We start from the raw sequence: 13,478 nt of genomic DNA on the forward strand, positions 1-13,478 counted from the left end.
CAATTATTTTTTTTTTAAAAAAACCCATAACTCGGTTATCAAAATTATTATTATTATGTGCACTTCTCCACGGCGACGGCGTAGCTACTATAGCTAACTGCAGTCTTGGTGGCCTTGCACCGCCGCTGCAATAACAAGGATTACATTTATACAGACGAGAAAAAGTGGAAATCAATTATAGTGCGCGTTGTATTAATGGCAATTCAACAAAATAATTAATAATAAACAAATATCTTTAAAAACGTAAACATTATAAATAAAATAAAATATTAATTTATGATAATATAAACGCTTAAGTTAAAAAATCAAAACACACGATGTGATCTGTATAAAATAGTTGTTCATTTATAATATTCATGATATTATGTTTAAAAAAAGGTGATGCATTTTTTGTTTATTACTTATCTACTTCTGCGGAATTCAAATTAATTTATAATTTAAAATTTTCTATATTTATATTTTGTTATATATAGTCTCCACATTTTTATGTTGCGTAGCTTACTCTCAAAAATAATGTACGCCCAACAAAGACGGTCGTTGCGAGTTCAATTTGGTAATTTGGTCGGCGGGTTATAATTAAAAAGATGATAAATTTCTGGTAACCGAATAATTATTATAAGAGTATATTTTTTGTAAAATGTCACGTATTTGATTACTATTATTCACTGGCCACAGCAGTAAAGACACACACGTGATTGAATAGAATGACAAGAATTCATTTAAAACAATTAAAATGCTATTCTCTGAAGTACTGCGTAAATATGGGTTTAAAATATTGCATCGACTATAATAGCAGCACAGTGAACGAGAACTGTAAAAATAATATTTACAACTATTTATAGTATTTTTTTCTTATTCGTTTCTCTGTTTTGGTAAAAAGCAAAAAAATTACACAAAAATATTATCATTATAATATAATACCATTCGTTAATAATAATAGTATACCTTAAATGTTGTAAGATGAAATAAAAACTGGAACCATGGTAATTTTATAAATATGTCAAAAACAATTAAACCAAAAACATATAAGTTGGAGACCTTTAAACTATTTGTTCTTGGCCACCAGTCGTTAAAATATAATTTTTGTTTTATTTAGAGGCATTATCGGAGCACGGTTGTCCTCCGATCAGACCTCATAAACGCAAACACGAGAATCTAATTTGTCCACAGATAGCGTGAAAACGAGACGATAAAGAGGTTATTTTATATGCTGGCCTGCAACTAGTAACTAACTACTACTGACTGTTTAACGTTTTTTTAAAAAAAAAATTCAGAGATTTATACTTTATACGGTATAAATATTTATTTTTTTTTTTAATTTGGTCCATGGAAATTAAACAGCTGACGGCAAAAAATTATACGGTCTGAAAAAAAATTGTTGAGAATTTTTATTAAATCCGAACCACTTCGGCGTTTGTCGTCTTAGGTTATGACGCCATCGTTTTGAATATCAAAGACCCGAAGATGATCATTGACCTCGATAAAATGTAATGCCGTTTGCAGAATTGCGACAAAAATCTGTTTGTAAATCGTACTCCTTGGTTTCGCGTTTACCAAGAGCAGAGCGTGCATACTGCATAATAATTGTTTTGCCATAGTAGGTGTTTCGTCGGATTTGCTGATGGTTTTGTTTTTTTTTTTTTATTTTTTTTTCCGAGAACCAGTGAATCACTAATAGTAATATATGTATTTAGGTTTATTTTCTTTCGACCGAGAGAGGCTTAAATGCGACGACATCAACGCAAATTTTGAAAAAAATCTTCTGATGGAGGTAAACGACCGGGTACTGGGTAGATGGGGTAATACAACGTGACTCGTGAGCAATATTTGTCGGGTCGCGCCGCGTATAATTATTTTTACTGTCGACAACTTCACAGGTTTGTTTTTATTTAACAGATTTCTCACACAACCATAATATACTACTACCTGTTTCGCAATATTTTGGGAATAGTGGGCTTAAGAATAATTCTATGTCATACCAACAAGTCCACCACCATAATATTTTATCAAATTTCGATTTGCATAAGTAAAATAATAAAAACTCAGTCATATAGTTTAATAATGTAAAAACGAAATTATGAAAACAATATAATATAGTATATGTATATAATTTGCTAAAATTACACTTAATTGATTTAAAGCATTTAAATACTTTTATCGTATTATTAAACAATTAAAATCTCGAAGAGAAAAATTAATAATATAATATTTAAAATTCTTAGTTCTTACTAGAAACGATTAAACGTGTTCATTGTAATTATTTGGCATATATTTTATAAAATTGAAATACTTTAATAGTATATTAAAATATTATAAGGCAAAAAGAACAACGTATAAGTACTATTGTAGTAGCATAATATTAATAATAAAATCAGATATTATATTTTTTGTTCAAAAATTACGTAAAAACGAAAAAAAACCATTTCAATATTAGGAAGTAGCTATAATTTGAATTTTACAATACTACTGTTGTTTGATCATTAACAATATAGTTTTAATTTTTAGTTTAAGACTACTAATTGAGATCAGTCATTTATTGTATTATTGTAGTTTTTACAGTCGAAGTATTAAAAAAATAATATGATAATCAATGTAATATACATTTAAAATGACGAACTAATTATTTAAGCCCATAATATTTATAAATAATCCAACGTCCAGAGTAGACGTTACAATATATTGCTACAATAGTGATGAAATATAGATTACTTATGCACGTAAAATTACACATGAAACTCAATATTTGACTTCCAATGTTACTACGGTGCGAGAAAGAAAACCAATTATCGAAGCGAACAAACGATATTGGTACTACGTAATGGCCTTCATAAACGCGCACACACACCCTAATGACGTACGATTTAAAATTATAATTTGATTCGTCGTAAACTTTTGTCGGATAACTCCGAAAAGGAATTAATAGTCTTGTCGAACGTTCGTCATCACCGCGCCGGTGCTAAATATAAAACAAATGTCAGGGCATCCCGCAGCAAGAAAGCACAAGAACACTGTTTGCCGTCAACACGAATGGTAGGGGATATAATACACCATTATATTATTACAATGTGGGTCATTGCACCGTAAGTAAGTTTCCGAGTAATAAAAACCAGAAAAACCGATATAGGCGAGTCTTATCGGGTTCGAAAACCCGTGGCCAGCGTATAGTGTTCGGTGTGGAAAACACGCGATAAAATAAAAACGTGTTCGTTCGGCGTGGAAACCGCAAAAGCCGAAAAACATCATCGCGGTCGGAGTTATTAAAACATTTAAAATTATTATTATTACTATAACTAGAGAGATACGACGACGAAGTCGACAGCGGTCCGTCGATTGGAATACGCCGCCGCCGCCGCCACGCCGTCTGCTACCGACAGAAAAGACGGATATACGCGCCAACAATAATATTCGACCCACCGTCATCAATTATAGAAATCGCACGAGACGTGATCGAACGACGATCGCGGCCCGACGCAAAGATAACTGCGTACGATACGGGAGTCATCGCGGCGGCCCACTGCTACTATTGCCGTACTATTATAAACTATAAAATATAATATTTTAAACGAACGGCCGGCCGGCGGAGAGGCCCTTAACCTCGATAACCGATAACAACGATTACGCCACCGGTTACCTGTACACACACACACACATACACGCGCGCGCTGGCCGAAACCTAATTATTATCGATCAGAATTAGATATAATATAATGATATATATTATATATATATAAATAATAATATACGTTAATCGGAGTGTCGGACGTCTGGCAAAATGATTTCACAGCGCGAACACGACGCTCGTTAACAATATTATTATCTTTACGATCGTCGACACGTGGGAGCCGATTATACGAACGTTTGCGTCTGAACCGCGTACGAAACGGAGATAGGTACATGGCGTGTGGAAGGGAGAGTTGGGGAGAGAAACAACAAATAATGTAAAAACGCGAATGGTTCGGCGGCGGGACGTGGACGGGGGTGGTAAAAAGCTCTGGAAATAAAAAATAATTCAAGAGAAACTCACCCAGAGATGTTGGAACTGTTGTGGTGAATGACGTTGGAACTGCTGTGGTAGACGCCGTGATGGTTTTGCGACGACAAGTGTTGCGGGATTTGCTGTTCGGCGGTCGCGGACGACGGCGTATACGAGTGGTCGGCCACGTGCGGCTGCTGGCACACGATGGTGGGCGAACCGCAGCCCTGTTGTTGGTCGTCGTGCAAATGGCCCTGCAACGGTGAAGCGCTACCCGAGTCACTGTGCAGCGAGGCCACGAGATGCGCAAAGGGATTCTCCTGCTGTCCGGGTCCCGCGCCGCCGTCGGACCGGGCCAAGTGCAGGTCAAGCAGTTCACCTTTAGCGGCGGCGGCAGCGGCCACCACTACTTCCTCGTCGTAACCGCCAGCCGAGCTGCCGGGACTGGAGCAGTGTTGCTCCTGTTGCTGCTGGAGCTGCACGGACAATTGCTGCTGGTGGTCCTGGTGGAAGTACTCGTCGGTGTACACTTGCGGCTCCTGCTTGAGCACGATGTGTTCGAACTTGGCATGTTGCTGTTGCTGCTGCTGCTGGTACGCCTGTTGCTGGTACTCGTAAAAATCTTCGTCTTCGTCGCGCTGTTGCAAGTGCTGATGTATCTGTTGCTGACCCGCGATCAATACTTGCGGGAACATAGCGGCCATCAAGTCCCGGCCACTGCCGTACTTGGCCTGTTGATAAGTCTGTGCAACCAACATATTGTCGTAACGGCTGTTCGGCGACGGTCCACTACTGTTACTGTTACTGTTGTTGTTGACACCGGTCGTCGACGTTGTCGTAGTCGTCGCACTGGTGCTTACGTGTAGCTGCGGCGGACTGTCGTGCTGCTGGTGCTGGTGCTGGTGATGGTGTTGATGATGATAGTTCATATCATCGCGGCGTACGTACACGTTGCCGGTCGGCCGTTCGTCTGCCGTCCCGTGAACCGGTTGTTGCTGTAAACGGTCGACGGCGGCGGGCTCCTCCTCCTCCGACCCGAACGACGTCCTACCGACCGGCGCACCATCTACCGCCGGCGACCCGTAGCCGATGCTGGGCGTGCCCGCGCTCCCGCCGCCATTTTCTTCGTCCACCGCCGCGGTCACCACGTCGGTCGCCGCGCCGTCGCAACGCTGTGATGAGGACGACAACGGCGCCGCGGTCGTTGTGGCCGCCGGCGGCGACTCATCGCTCGCCGACTCCTCCGCAGCGGCCACGACCGGCGACGTCACGACGTCACCGCGACGGTTGTTCAGCTCGTCGATGGTGTCCGCCGCCGCCCTGTCTTCCTCGGCGGACGTGTCGAACTCGCCGCCGCCGCAATCGCTCCTTCCGTCACCGACGACGCCAACCACCACATGGTGCTGCAGGTGGTGGTGGAGCTGATGCTGGTCGAGTTGTTCCGACGACGATTCCGCCGCTGCTACGGCCGATAAGCCTAAACGAAAAAATAAATATATATTTTATAGTTCGCTCGTTTTCATAATAACATATTAGGTGTCATGTCAAACAATTCAAGTTTTGTCACGCACGATATATAATATTAACGATTGGACGGGAAACTTAGTGCTGTTTTGTGTACTAAAGTCTAAAACTTTGCAAATTGCATTACGTCGATATCGAAACATTTGGTAAACATAGGTAATACTGTGAGCTGCGACTGACAGCGAGTAGAAAATATTTCATCCGACTGAATAACATCGATCACAGATATTATACAGTTCCAAATCATGCATAGATATTTTGACTTTTGAGGAATATTATAAATGTTATTGTACCATTTGGCGGGCCTAAACACACCGCCGTAAAAATAGAACAACCGCTTTCTTTTCAAGATAATTTTCAAACCATTATTGGAGTTATTATAATGTTACAGACCTTATTCGTTATATTCTATAAACTGCGCTTTCCATTACCGCACAACCATGACCCGATACTGCACAAAATGCATAACCCAATACCGCACAAAAATAGTATGGTGGGTACCTCACAGATTTATTAAAACCAATACAAATTGAAGTATAAAAATATTACACAGAATTAAGTACAAAATACACAATCCAAATTAAAAAATCAAAAATGTGTGTTACATCAAAATAATTTATTAAAAACAGCGCATCTATGTAATAGATAGGGTATAACCATATGCGTCCCGTATTTCGTACTTCTGTCCCGTTGTCCTTACTGGGCTACAGTAAAACCAGATGGCTCGCACTAACGCCTGCTATCGAAAGAGTTTTGCAGTTATATTATGTACAACTAAAAGATCATTTTTAAGCATAAAAAAGTGTTCAACAGATTCAAAGAATTTATTCGAGTGTCCACGATACCGAGTTATGGATTTTTTTGCCATGTGCAAAATACACGACTAACTTGGTGGTAACTTGGGAGTATTTTAATACCTGTGTGCGCAGGGGCGTAATTAAGCGGGAGATGAAGGGGATACTGCAGCGCTGGCGTAAAGTTTTGCGGGGCCCGGGGCAAGTAAAAAATGTGGGGCCCTTACTTCCTATCTTACATTACATCCCCATTCTAAATTAACTATAGATTTAATTCAAAAGGTAATTTTTTCCATCGATTTTAAATCAAACGATTAATGTACATTAGGTATGTAAATTAAATCAAAACAATCAATGATAAATGTATTATCTTATTATTTGCATGTAAAATAAACTTATCATCCTAATCACAATTATAAAATATCAAAATACAAATATTATTAATAATTACTTTTACTAATTAAATTTATAATTGCATAATAGGTAAGTAATAACATTAATTTATAAAGGAAATTTAAAAAAAAACGTGTGTGCTCAACAATTTATAATATTTTAAATACATAATACATTCTTAAAGTAAAATATTGTCAGTTATAAACTTTTAATTTTTCTAGCTTTTTTGGATGCAAAATCATTTATTATATCTTCATATTTTAGTTGTTCTGTATTATAATTAGGGCTATGATTTATATGAAATAAAAAATGATGAAATATGCATTTATTTTATTAAAAATATGCAAAAATATGCTAAACTATACCACATAAATATTATGAAATAAATAGTTTTTCTATACATTTTTGAAAAAAAACTTGAAATTTTCAAATATCCTTCATTAGCCTTAAAAGTTAGATATTTGGAAAATTAAATAAAAGGAAACCTAGCCGTATCACTGTTTATCGAATATTTTACGTTTTTTCAATTTATATGTTTCGTAGAAAGTAGGTAATTATTATAAGTACTAATACATATTATACATATTATGTATAGTATTTATTTTTCTACACCAAATGTGATAAACCGATAATGACGATAAAAACATCGAGCATTTTAGTTTTAACAATAACCTAATATTTTCAACGTATCCAACGAAAATAATCTGGTAGAAATCAACTCAAATTTACTGTACTTGGGTGTTTTGGGTAATATGTTGTTAGTTTGTGTTGAGTAATACTAAGACTCATGATCAAAAATTAACTTTTTTTTTGGTTTCATTCAGGTGGGAGCACTAAATAACGGAGCCTAAAATCACGGAGCCCGGAGCACGCGCCCCGCTCGCCCCGACGCTTGCTCCGGCATTGGGGATAGACCCCCCCTAGAACCTTTATTATATATATATTCCACACAACACTTTACATGAAAAAGTAGTATTTTGTGTGTAAGATAATGCAACCCCCCCCCCCCTTCACCAGGATTAATTCCTAATTATGTCACTATGTGTGCGGTTTTTCATATACGTATTTTGCACATTTGTGCGGGAATGGGCGACGCCCTCTACAAACACCATACCGGCTAATGTGGACCTGACTTCATACTTGAATTACATTCAAAAATGAGAAAAGTACATCCAAACAGGCAGTATAATATATGTGTGTCTTTAAATTTGATAGGGATGAGTGCAATTAAATAATATTATAATAAACTGACTAATATAAAAATTAATATCTGAGCGGTGGTCGGTTATAACAAAATAGTTATAACTTTAAAAAAAAAATGTGTTTATTTTAATTTCTTATTTACAATTTTTGTTCACTGTACTTCACAAAAGAATATTTTGCGGTTAATAACACAACTATCGTGTCAATAAACGGAAACATTTTATAATTAAACATTCATGAAAATTCATTCATATTATAATCATATTGAACATTTTAGACTTCAACGTATACAACATGTACAATATCATATGAAATTTAAAAGAATAACAACAATTATATTATATTTTATGAGACTAAAACATTTATCTCTCATACTTTTATAAAAAAACTTATATTTTTTTATTCAAGTTACGCATTGTTAAAATATAAACGTTGAGGAGTGGTTAATTACAATAAAAAAACATTCAGTTCAGCAACAAAATTAAAAAAAGGTACATTTTTAATACTAAATTATTATACTATAGTAACTTAGTCCTATAGGGACCTACCTACACTTTACAATGGAAACCGGCAAGATCAAATATTAATTCCTAACAATCATTCATTATTTCATATTGGTACTGTTTATCGGTCAATTAATTAAAAATGTACAAATTGTTATTTCAAATAATATAGCCAATTCAACTGATATAAATAAACAAAAAAAACTTAACGTCTCGTTAATTAAAAAAATTACAGTGGGCCTTTAAAAAATATGAATCATGATATTTTTTTTAGAAACTTTTGCATTTATTTAAATATTATTTCCAAACTTTTATCAATAATAAACTATATAATAACACTCATCGCTATTAGTAATTACTAATTATAGTATAACCGCACTCGTCGCTGTTAAAACGTCATTCGTAAGACTTACAACCTTTTTAAATTATATTACACATTATATTATAATGTAAAAAACTTTAAACCGTATAAACAATCATATTGTGTGTATAGTGTATTAGTTCAACAGGAGAGTGTATAAACGTGAAGTGGTGTGTGTTTAAACCTATAGTGTAAGGTGTATAATATTAATATAACCCCCCACCCCCGACCATTTAGACATTTTTGTGTGCGCCACTATTATATGGTCCAATAAGCATTTTAAAATCGTTATAATAATAAACATGTAAAGGAAACCCAGTGCTAATTTACTATACAGTTGCAGTTACGATTAAAATGTATATTACCTTTTTTTTTTTAAAAAAAATCGTTTATTTAAATGAATATTTACAATCTGTACTAGTAGGGGGCACAATAAGAATGTGCCTCCTAATGTTTAGCATAATAATGAAAAGGACAGTGAAAGACATGAAGGAGCTTCACATTAGAAGCACCTGAGCTGTATATTACTTATTAATTGTTATGTATATAGGTACTATACTATAGTATACTATATTGTACGCCATGTCGTTGTATGATATAGGTATTGGGTGCCCAACATTTTAATTGAACATGATGTTTACTGTTTATAATGTCTAGTGTACTTATTACGATTTTACAATATTTATGATATAAAACTCAGGACCGTAATGTATGATATCATCTGTTATTATTAAGATTATAGACAACGAATTGAATAGTGTATAGGTAGAATACCTATTGTTGTATCTTAGGTACACTCAAATAAATGTATTTACTATTTTATAACTATACCTACAAATAGTTTTTTTTAATAAATTAGTCAACTTTATCACAATATAAAAGGCTCAGTTAATTACAATCAAATTCTATACAAACAATTGTTATAACTTATAAATATTAACAACCAAATGTTCAAGTTATCGGTGATAAAAATTGCATTTAAATCCGTGACCTAGTTATCACTAAAAATATTCCCGAATAGGTAGGTATAATATCAATCCAATCTAAATCGTAAACCTCTTTTAACTAATTGTAGATGTGCTACTTAAGTAATGCTGAGATCCAATAAACGTATCCAGTGAAATATAAATTTGTATTATTACATAACATTAGGTACCTACTATAGTAATATTAATATACAACAACTTATGAAAATAATAATCATACTGAACATTAATATGATTAATCAAACATAGTATACATATACATACTATACAGTGAAAGAAAAATAAGCACGAACAATATTTTTTTAAAACCCGATAAATTTATCTGTCATTTACTATTTTGTGGATAATATTGGTATAATATAAATATTAAAAAATAATAAATACTGAAATTAAAACAAAACAAGGTCGATAAGTTTGTTTAAAAAAATATTTCAATGTTCGTAACATTACAATAATTACACCGGGGGGACGGAGTGGCCGAGCGGATTAAGGCGTCGGTTGCGACGCACACCGGCGCCGGTTCGATGCCGGGCCTCGGGTGGCATTTTTCTTCGGGCAAGTCACGGTGTCCGGAGAGAAGTGCCCCCCCCCCCCCCCCCCCGGGAATGGCAGATACCTACGGGTGCCCACTAAAAAATCTGTCAAAACCAAACGTTGGTTTTTTACGACATTTCAATTTTTATGCAAGTTCCGAGTATGTAAAATATTACAATTTAAAAATGCTCATATTTCTCAAAAAAATTTAAATATAATATATAAAAGCCTAAAGTACAAACACTGGTTCACAAATAAGGAACACAATGTTCCTAATACTTTAATTACAGATCGATTCACTAAAATATTAAAGCTAACAACGTAATAATTGGTTCTGCTGAACGGAAATTTGCAATGTTCCAAATGGATTAGAAAAACAAATCAAATAGGATGTCCTCTGTAGATTTTAGTACTTTTTTAGTTTATATAATATTATAATTAATAGCGTTCAATCACTATTCACACATTTAACATCAATAACATCCATAAGTATTAAGTAGGTACCTATATGAATCTCCTAGAATTTTCTTATTTAGTACTTAGTTTTTTTAGAATTGATAAACCCTCTTAAAACTATTACTCGTGCTTTGAAAATGCAAATGCCTTATACGCTATGCACGTATTAATAATGTAGTTTATCTTTTACTGCGACATTTACAACTCTAATATAGGCATAAGTATATTACATTTAAACAGTGTACCTACATCAAAACAAAGATTAACAAATGGTGAAATATGTGAAATTATTATAGTTGGGTATTATACCATTTTATTTAAACCAAAAGTTTGAAATAGATTAATAAAAATAATTATATTCATGAATATCGGACAATATTCAGTCACAGACTTTAAATTATAAAATGTGAAACGGATTACCATTAAGTTATTTACAACGATATCAGATAATTTATATTTTAAGCTATATAACACTGAGAATACAAATTAGATAACCATCCAATATGTCATGTATGTGTGTTTCGGGTTTGATGATACACAATCAAGAAAAAAAAAATTAAATACAATTTTCATCTGGGTGTCGAATTCTGACATCCCCAAAATGATAATTTTGAATAAAACTTCACCCAATATGATAACCTGTTTTAATATGGGACTAATCGCGTCGGGGAGGTCAATTCACTAATACTGTGGGTTAATAATATATGTGATAAGAGCATATATTTATATTTCGTTGAGGGAGGTCTATGTAGTGAGGATGGTCAATTCCACCCTTATAAATAGTAGAGTCAAATTACAACATTAAACGGAAATTCGGCGTATCGATATTTATGGGCAATAAAATGTTCGTTTTGTTTATAGAAAAATATTCAACTTGTATGCTCTATTCGTTTTAGAGAATATTGAATAATACTCGATTTAAGTATAGGTATAGGTACTGCAACACGCCGTTTGACATTATTTTAGAAGCAATGTATAATATATTTATTTCGAAGTTACAATTGTGTCTTTGGGGACAATTTGTTTATAGGCGTTATAAAAGCGAAGAAAAAAACTAAGCCAAAATTAACCCTACGCAAACAAAGGGTTCCCATGGTTTTTATTTACAGTATGCCTCGTCGTATAATGGAAACAGGATCTCAGGTGTGAATCAATAGCCGGTTTGTTTAGACCCATACTCTCTCACGCCGGTACGCACGGACACACTTAACCGATTTTCACTTTTCGACACATGTGCAACAAAAAAATACGAAAATCACTTAAACCCGTATATGCTATGAGGTTCCTGTCCTACCCCGCGTGCCTACAAACTTCCTTCGTTTATAATGTAGGCTGCTGACCGGTAAAGGAATCCAACAGTGGCTTTTTATCGCGAATTCCTCGCAGGAAGTGTCCGGTCCAGTGGCCACAAAGAAAAAGATAACGAAGTCGACACTTGTTTCCCCTTTAACTGATAAATGAAATATATTCGATGGGAACGACGCGTTGATATAAACATAATTTAAAAAAAAGCGCATATTAAAGACGTGGTTATTATTGTAGTATTTACCATTTCGTTGCTATAATATTATACATTATACCCGTTTGCGATGCATTTACCGACGCAGATATTATTATCATCGATTATCGATTGACTCCTCTCGGTCGCAGTGTGTACAAGGAAAAAGGGATAATACAACATACGGCTCGGGCACGCTCTACCATAGAGATAATCGGTCGGTAGGTTGTAGTCTGTAGTGTCTGTACTCTGTAGGTACTATTATACTAACTATAAAGTAATAATATAATGCCCACATTATAACATAATATGTATATTATAGTATTACGTATTAAAATCCGATTACAGTGCGGATAATAATATGAGGAATTATCGTATAAAATATAATGGAAAATATTATACTGGTTTGTAGGTCGCAGTGTCGCACACATGCTTACATATACACCGCGACACGTCTGCCTACGTCTATTGTGCAGTAACAAATTCGTGCCAACAACAATACTTTACATAATAATATAATATAATATATTGACGATTGAACGGTCATGGGGTGTAATATTATCCTTTATGATATCAATTATAAAGTACATCTAATGAAATCCCAATATAATAATTGTCGGTCATTTTCGAGAATGACAAATTGTTAGCGGCACATTAGTAGCTGATCAGCACGGAGCGGATGAGAATATAATGTCCCGGTCGTGTTTTATCGTTTCGGCTCATCAAATAACATTAAACAGAATAATATATTTCACTATAATAATAATATGCTACAAAATAATCTTGTAGTACGTTCAAAATTAATAATGGTTTTATTGATCTCGTTGTTACTTTTATGAACAGCCGGTTACAATTAATTCGTCGATTATAATACTGTATACGTGAATACTGTAACGTGTCAAAAATTTGTGAATGTCAAACTAAAATATATTTAACAGAGAAAGTCAAGTTTTATCGAGATCGAATTTGTTCCTAATTGCATTAGTAATAATTTGTAAACAACTCTGAGCACGTATATTAAAATATAAATTTCCAATAATATTTTCTGAATAACTCAAGTACCCTACCTATATAATACATGACAGTATAGTGGACTATAACCAAAAATATTATCGTAAATTCAACTTATATATATTAATATATGATATAAATAAGTAAATCGGTATAACTAATAAATATAATAATAAAACTAACCGAATTTTTTTCTTGTTGCGCCACTGATAAGTAATAATATATTATAACTATCTATTAAA

The 13,478-nt window shown here is 34.4% G+C and overlaps 1 protein-coding gene across 2 annotated transcripts in view; it reads right to left on the bottom strand.

The window, feature by feature from the left end:
• LOC132945975 (box A-binding factor-like) overlaps positions 1-13,478 on the bottom strand; it is a 45,141-nt gene that overhangs the window by 14,329 nt on the left and 17,334 nt on the right. For both annotated transcript variants that reach the window (XM_061015830.1, XM_061015831.1), the window contains exon 2: positions 4,025-5,450. In XM_061015830.1, coding sequence (XP_060871813.1) covers positions 4,025-5,450 — 1,426 coding nt within the window. The remainder of the gene's footprint in view (positions 1-4,024; positions 5,451-13,478) is intronic.

Source organism: Metopolophium dirhodum, chromosome 5, assembly GCF_019925205.1.
Source record: "Metopolophium dirhodum isolate CAU chromosome 5, ASM1992520v1, whole genome shotgun sequence".
Taxonomy (NCBI): Eukaryota; Metazoa; Arthropoda; class Insecta; order Hemiptera; family Aphididae; genus Metopolophium; species Metopolophium dirhodum.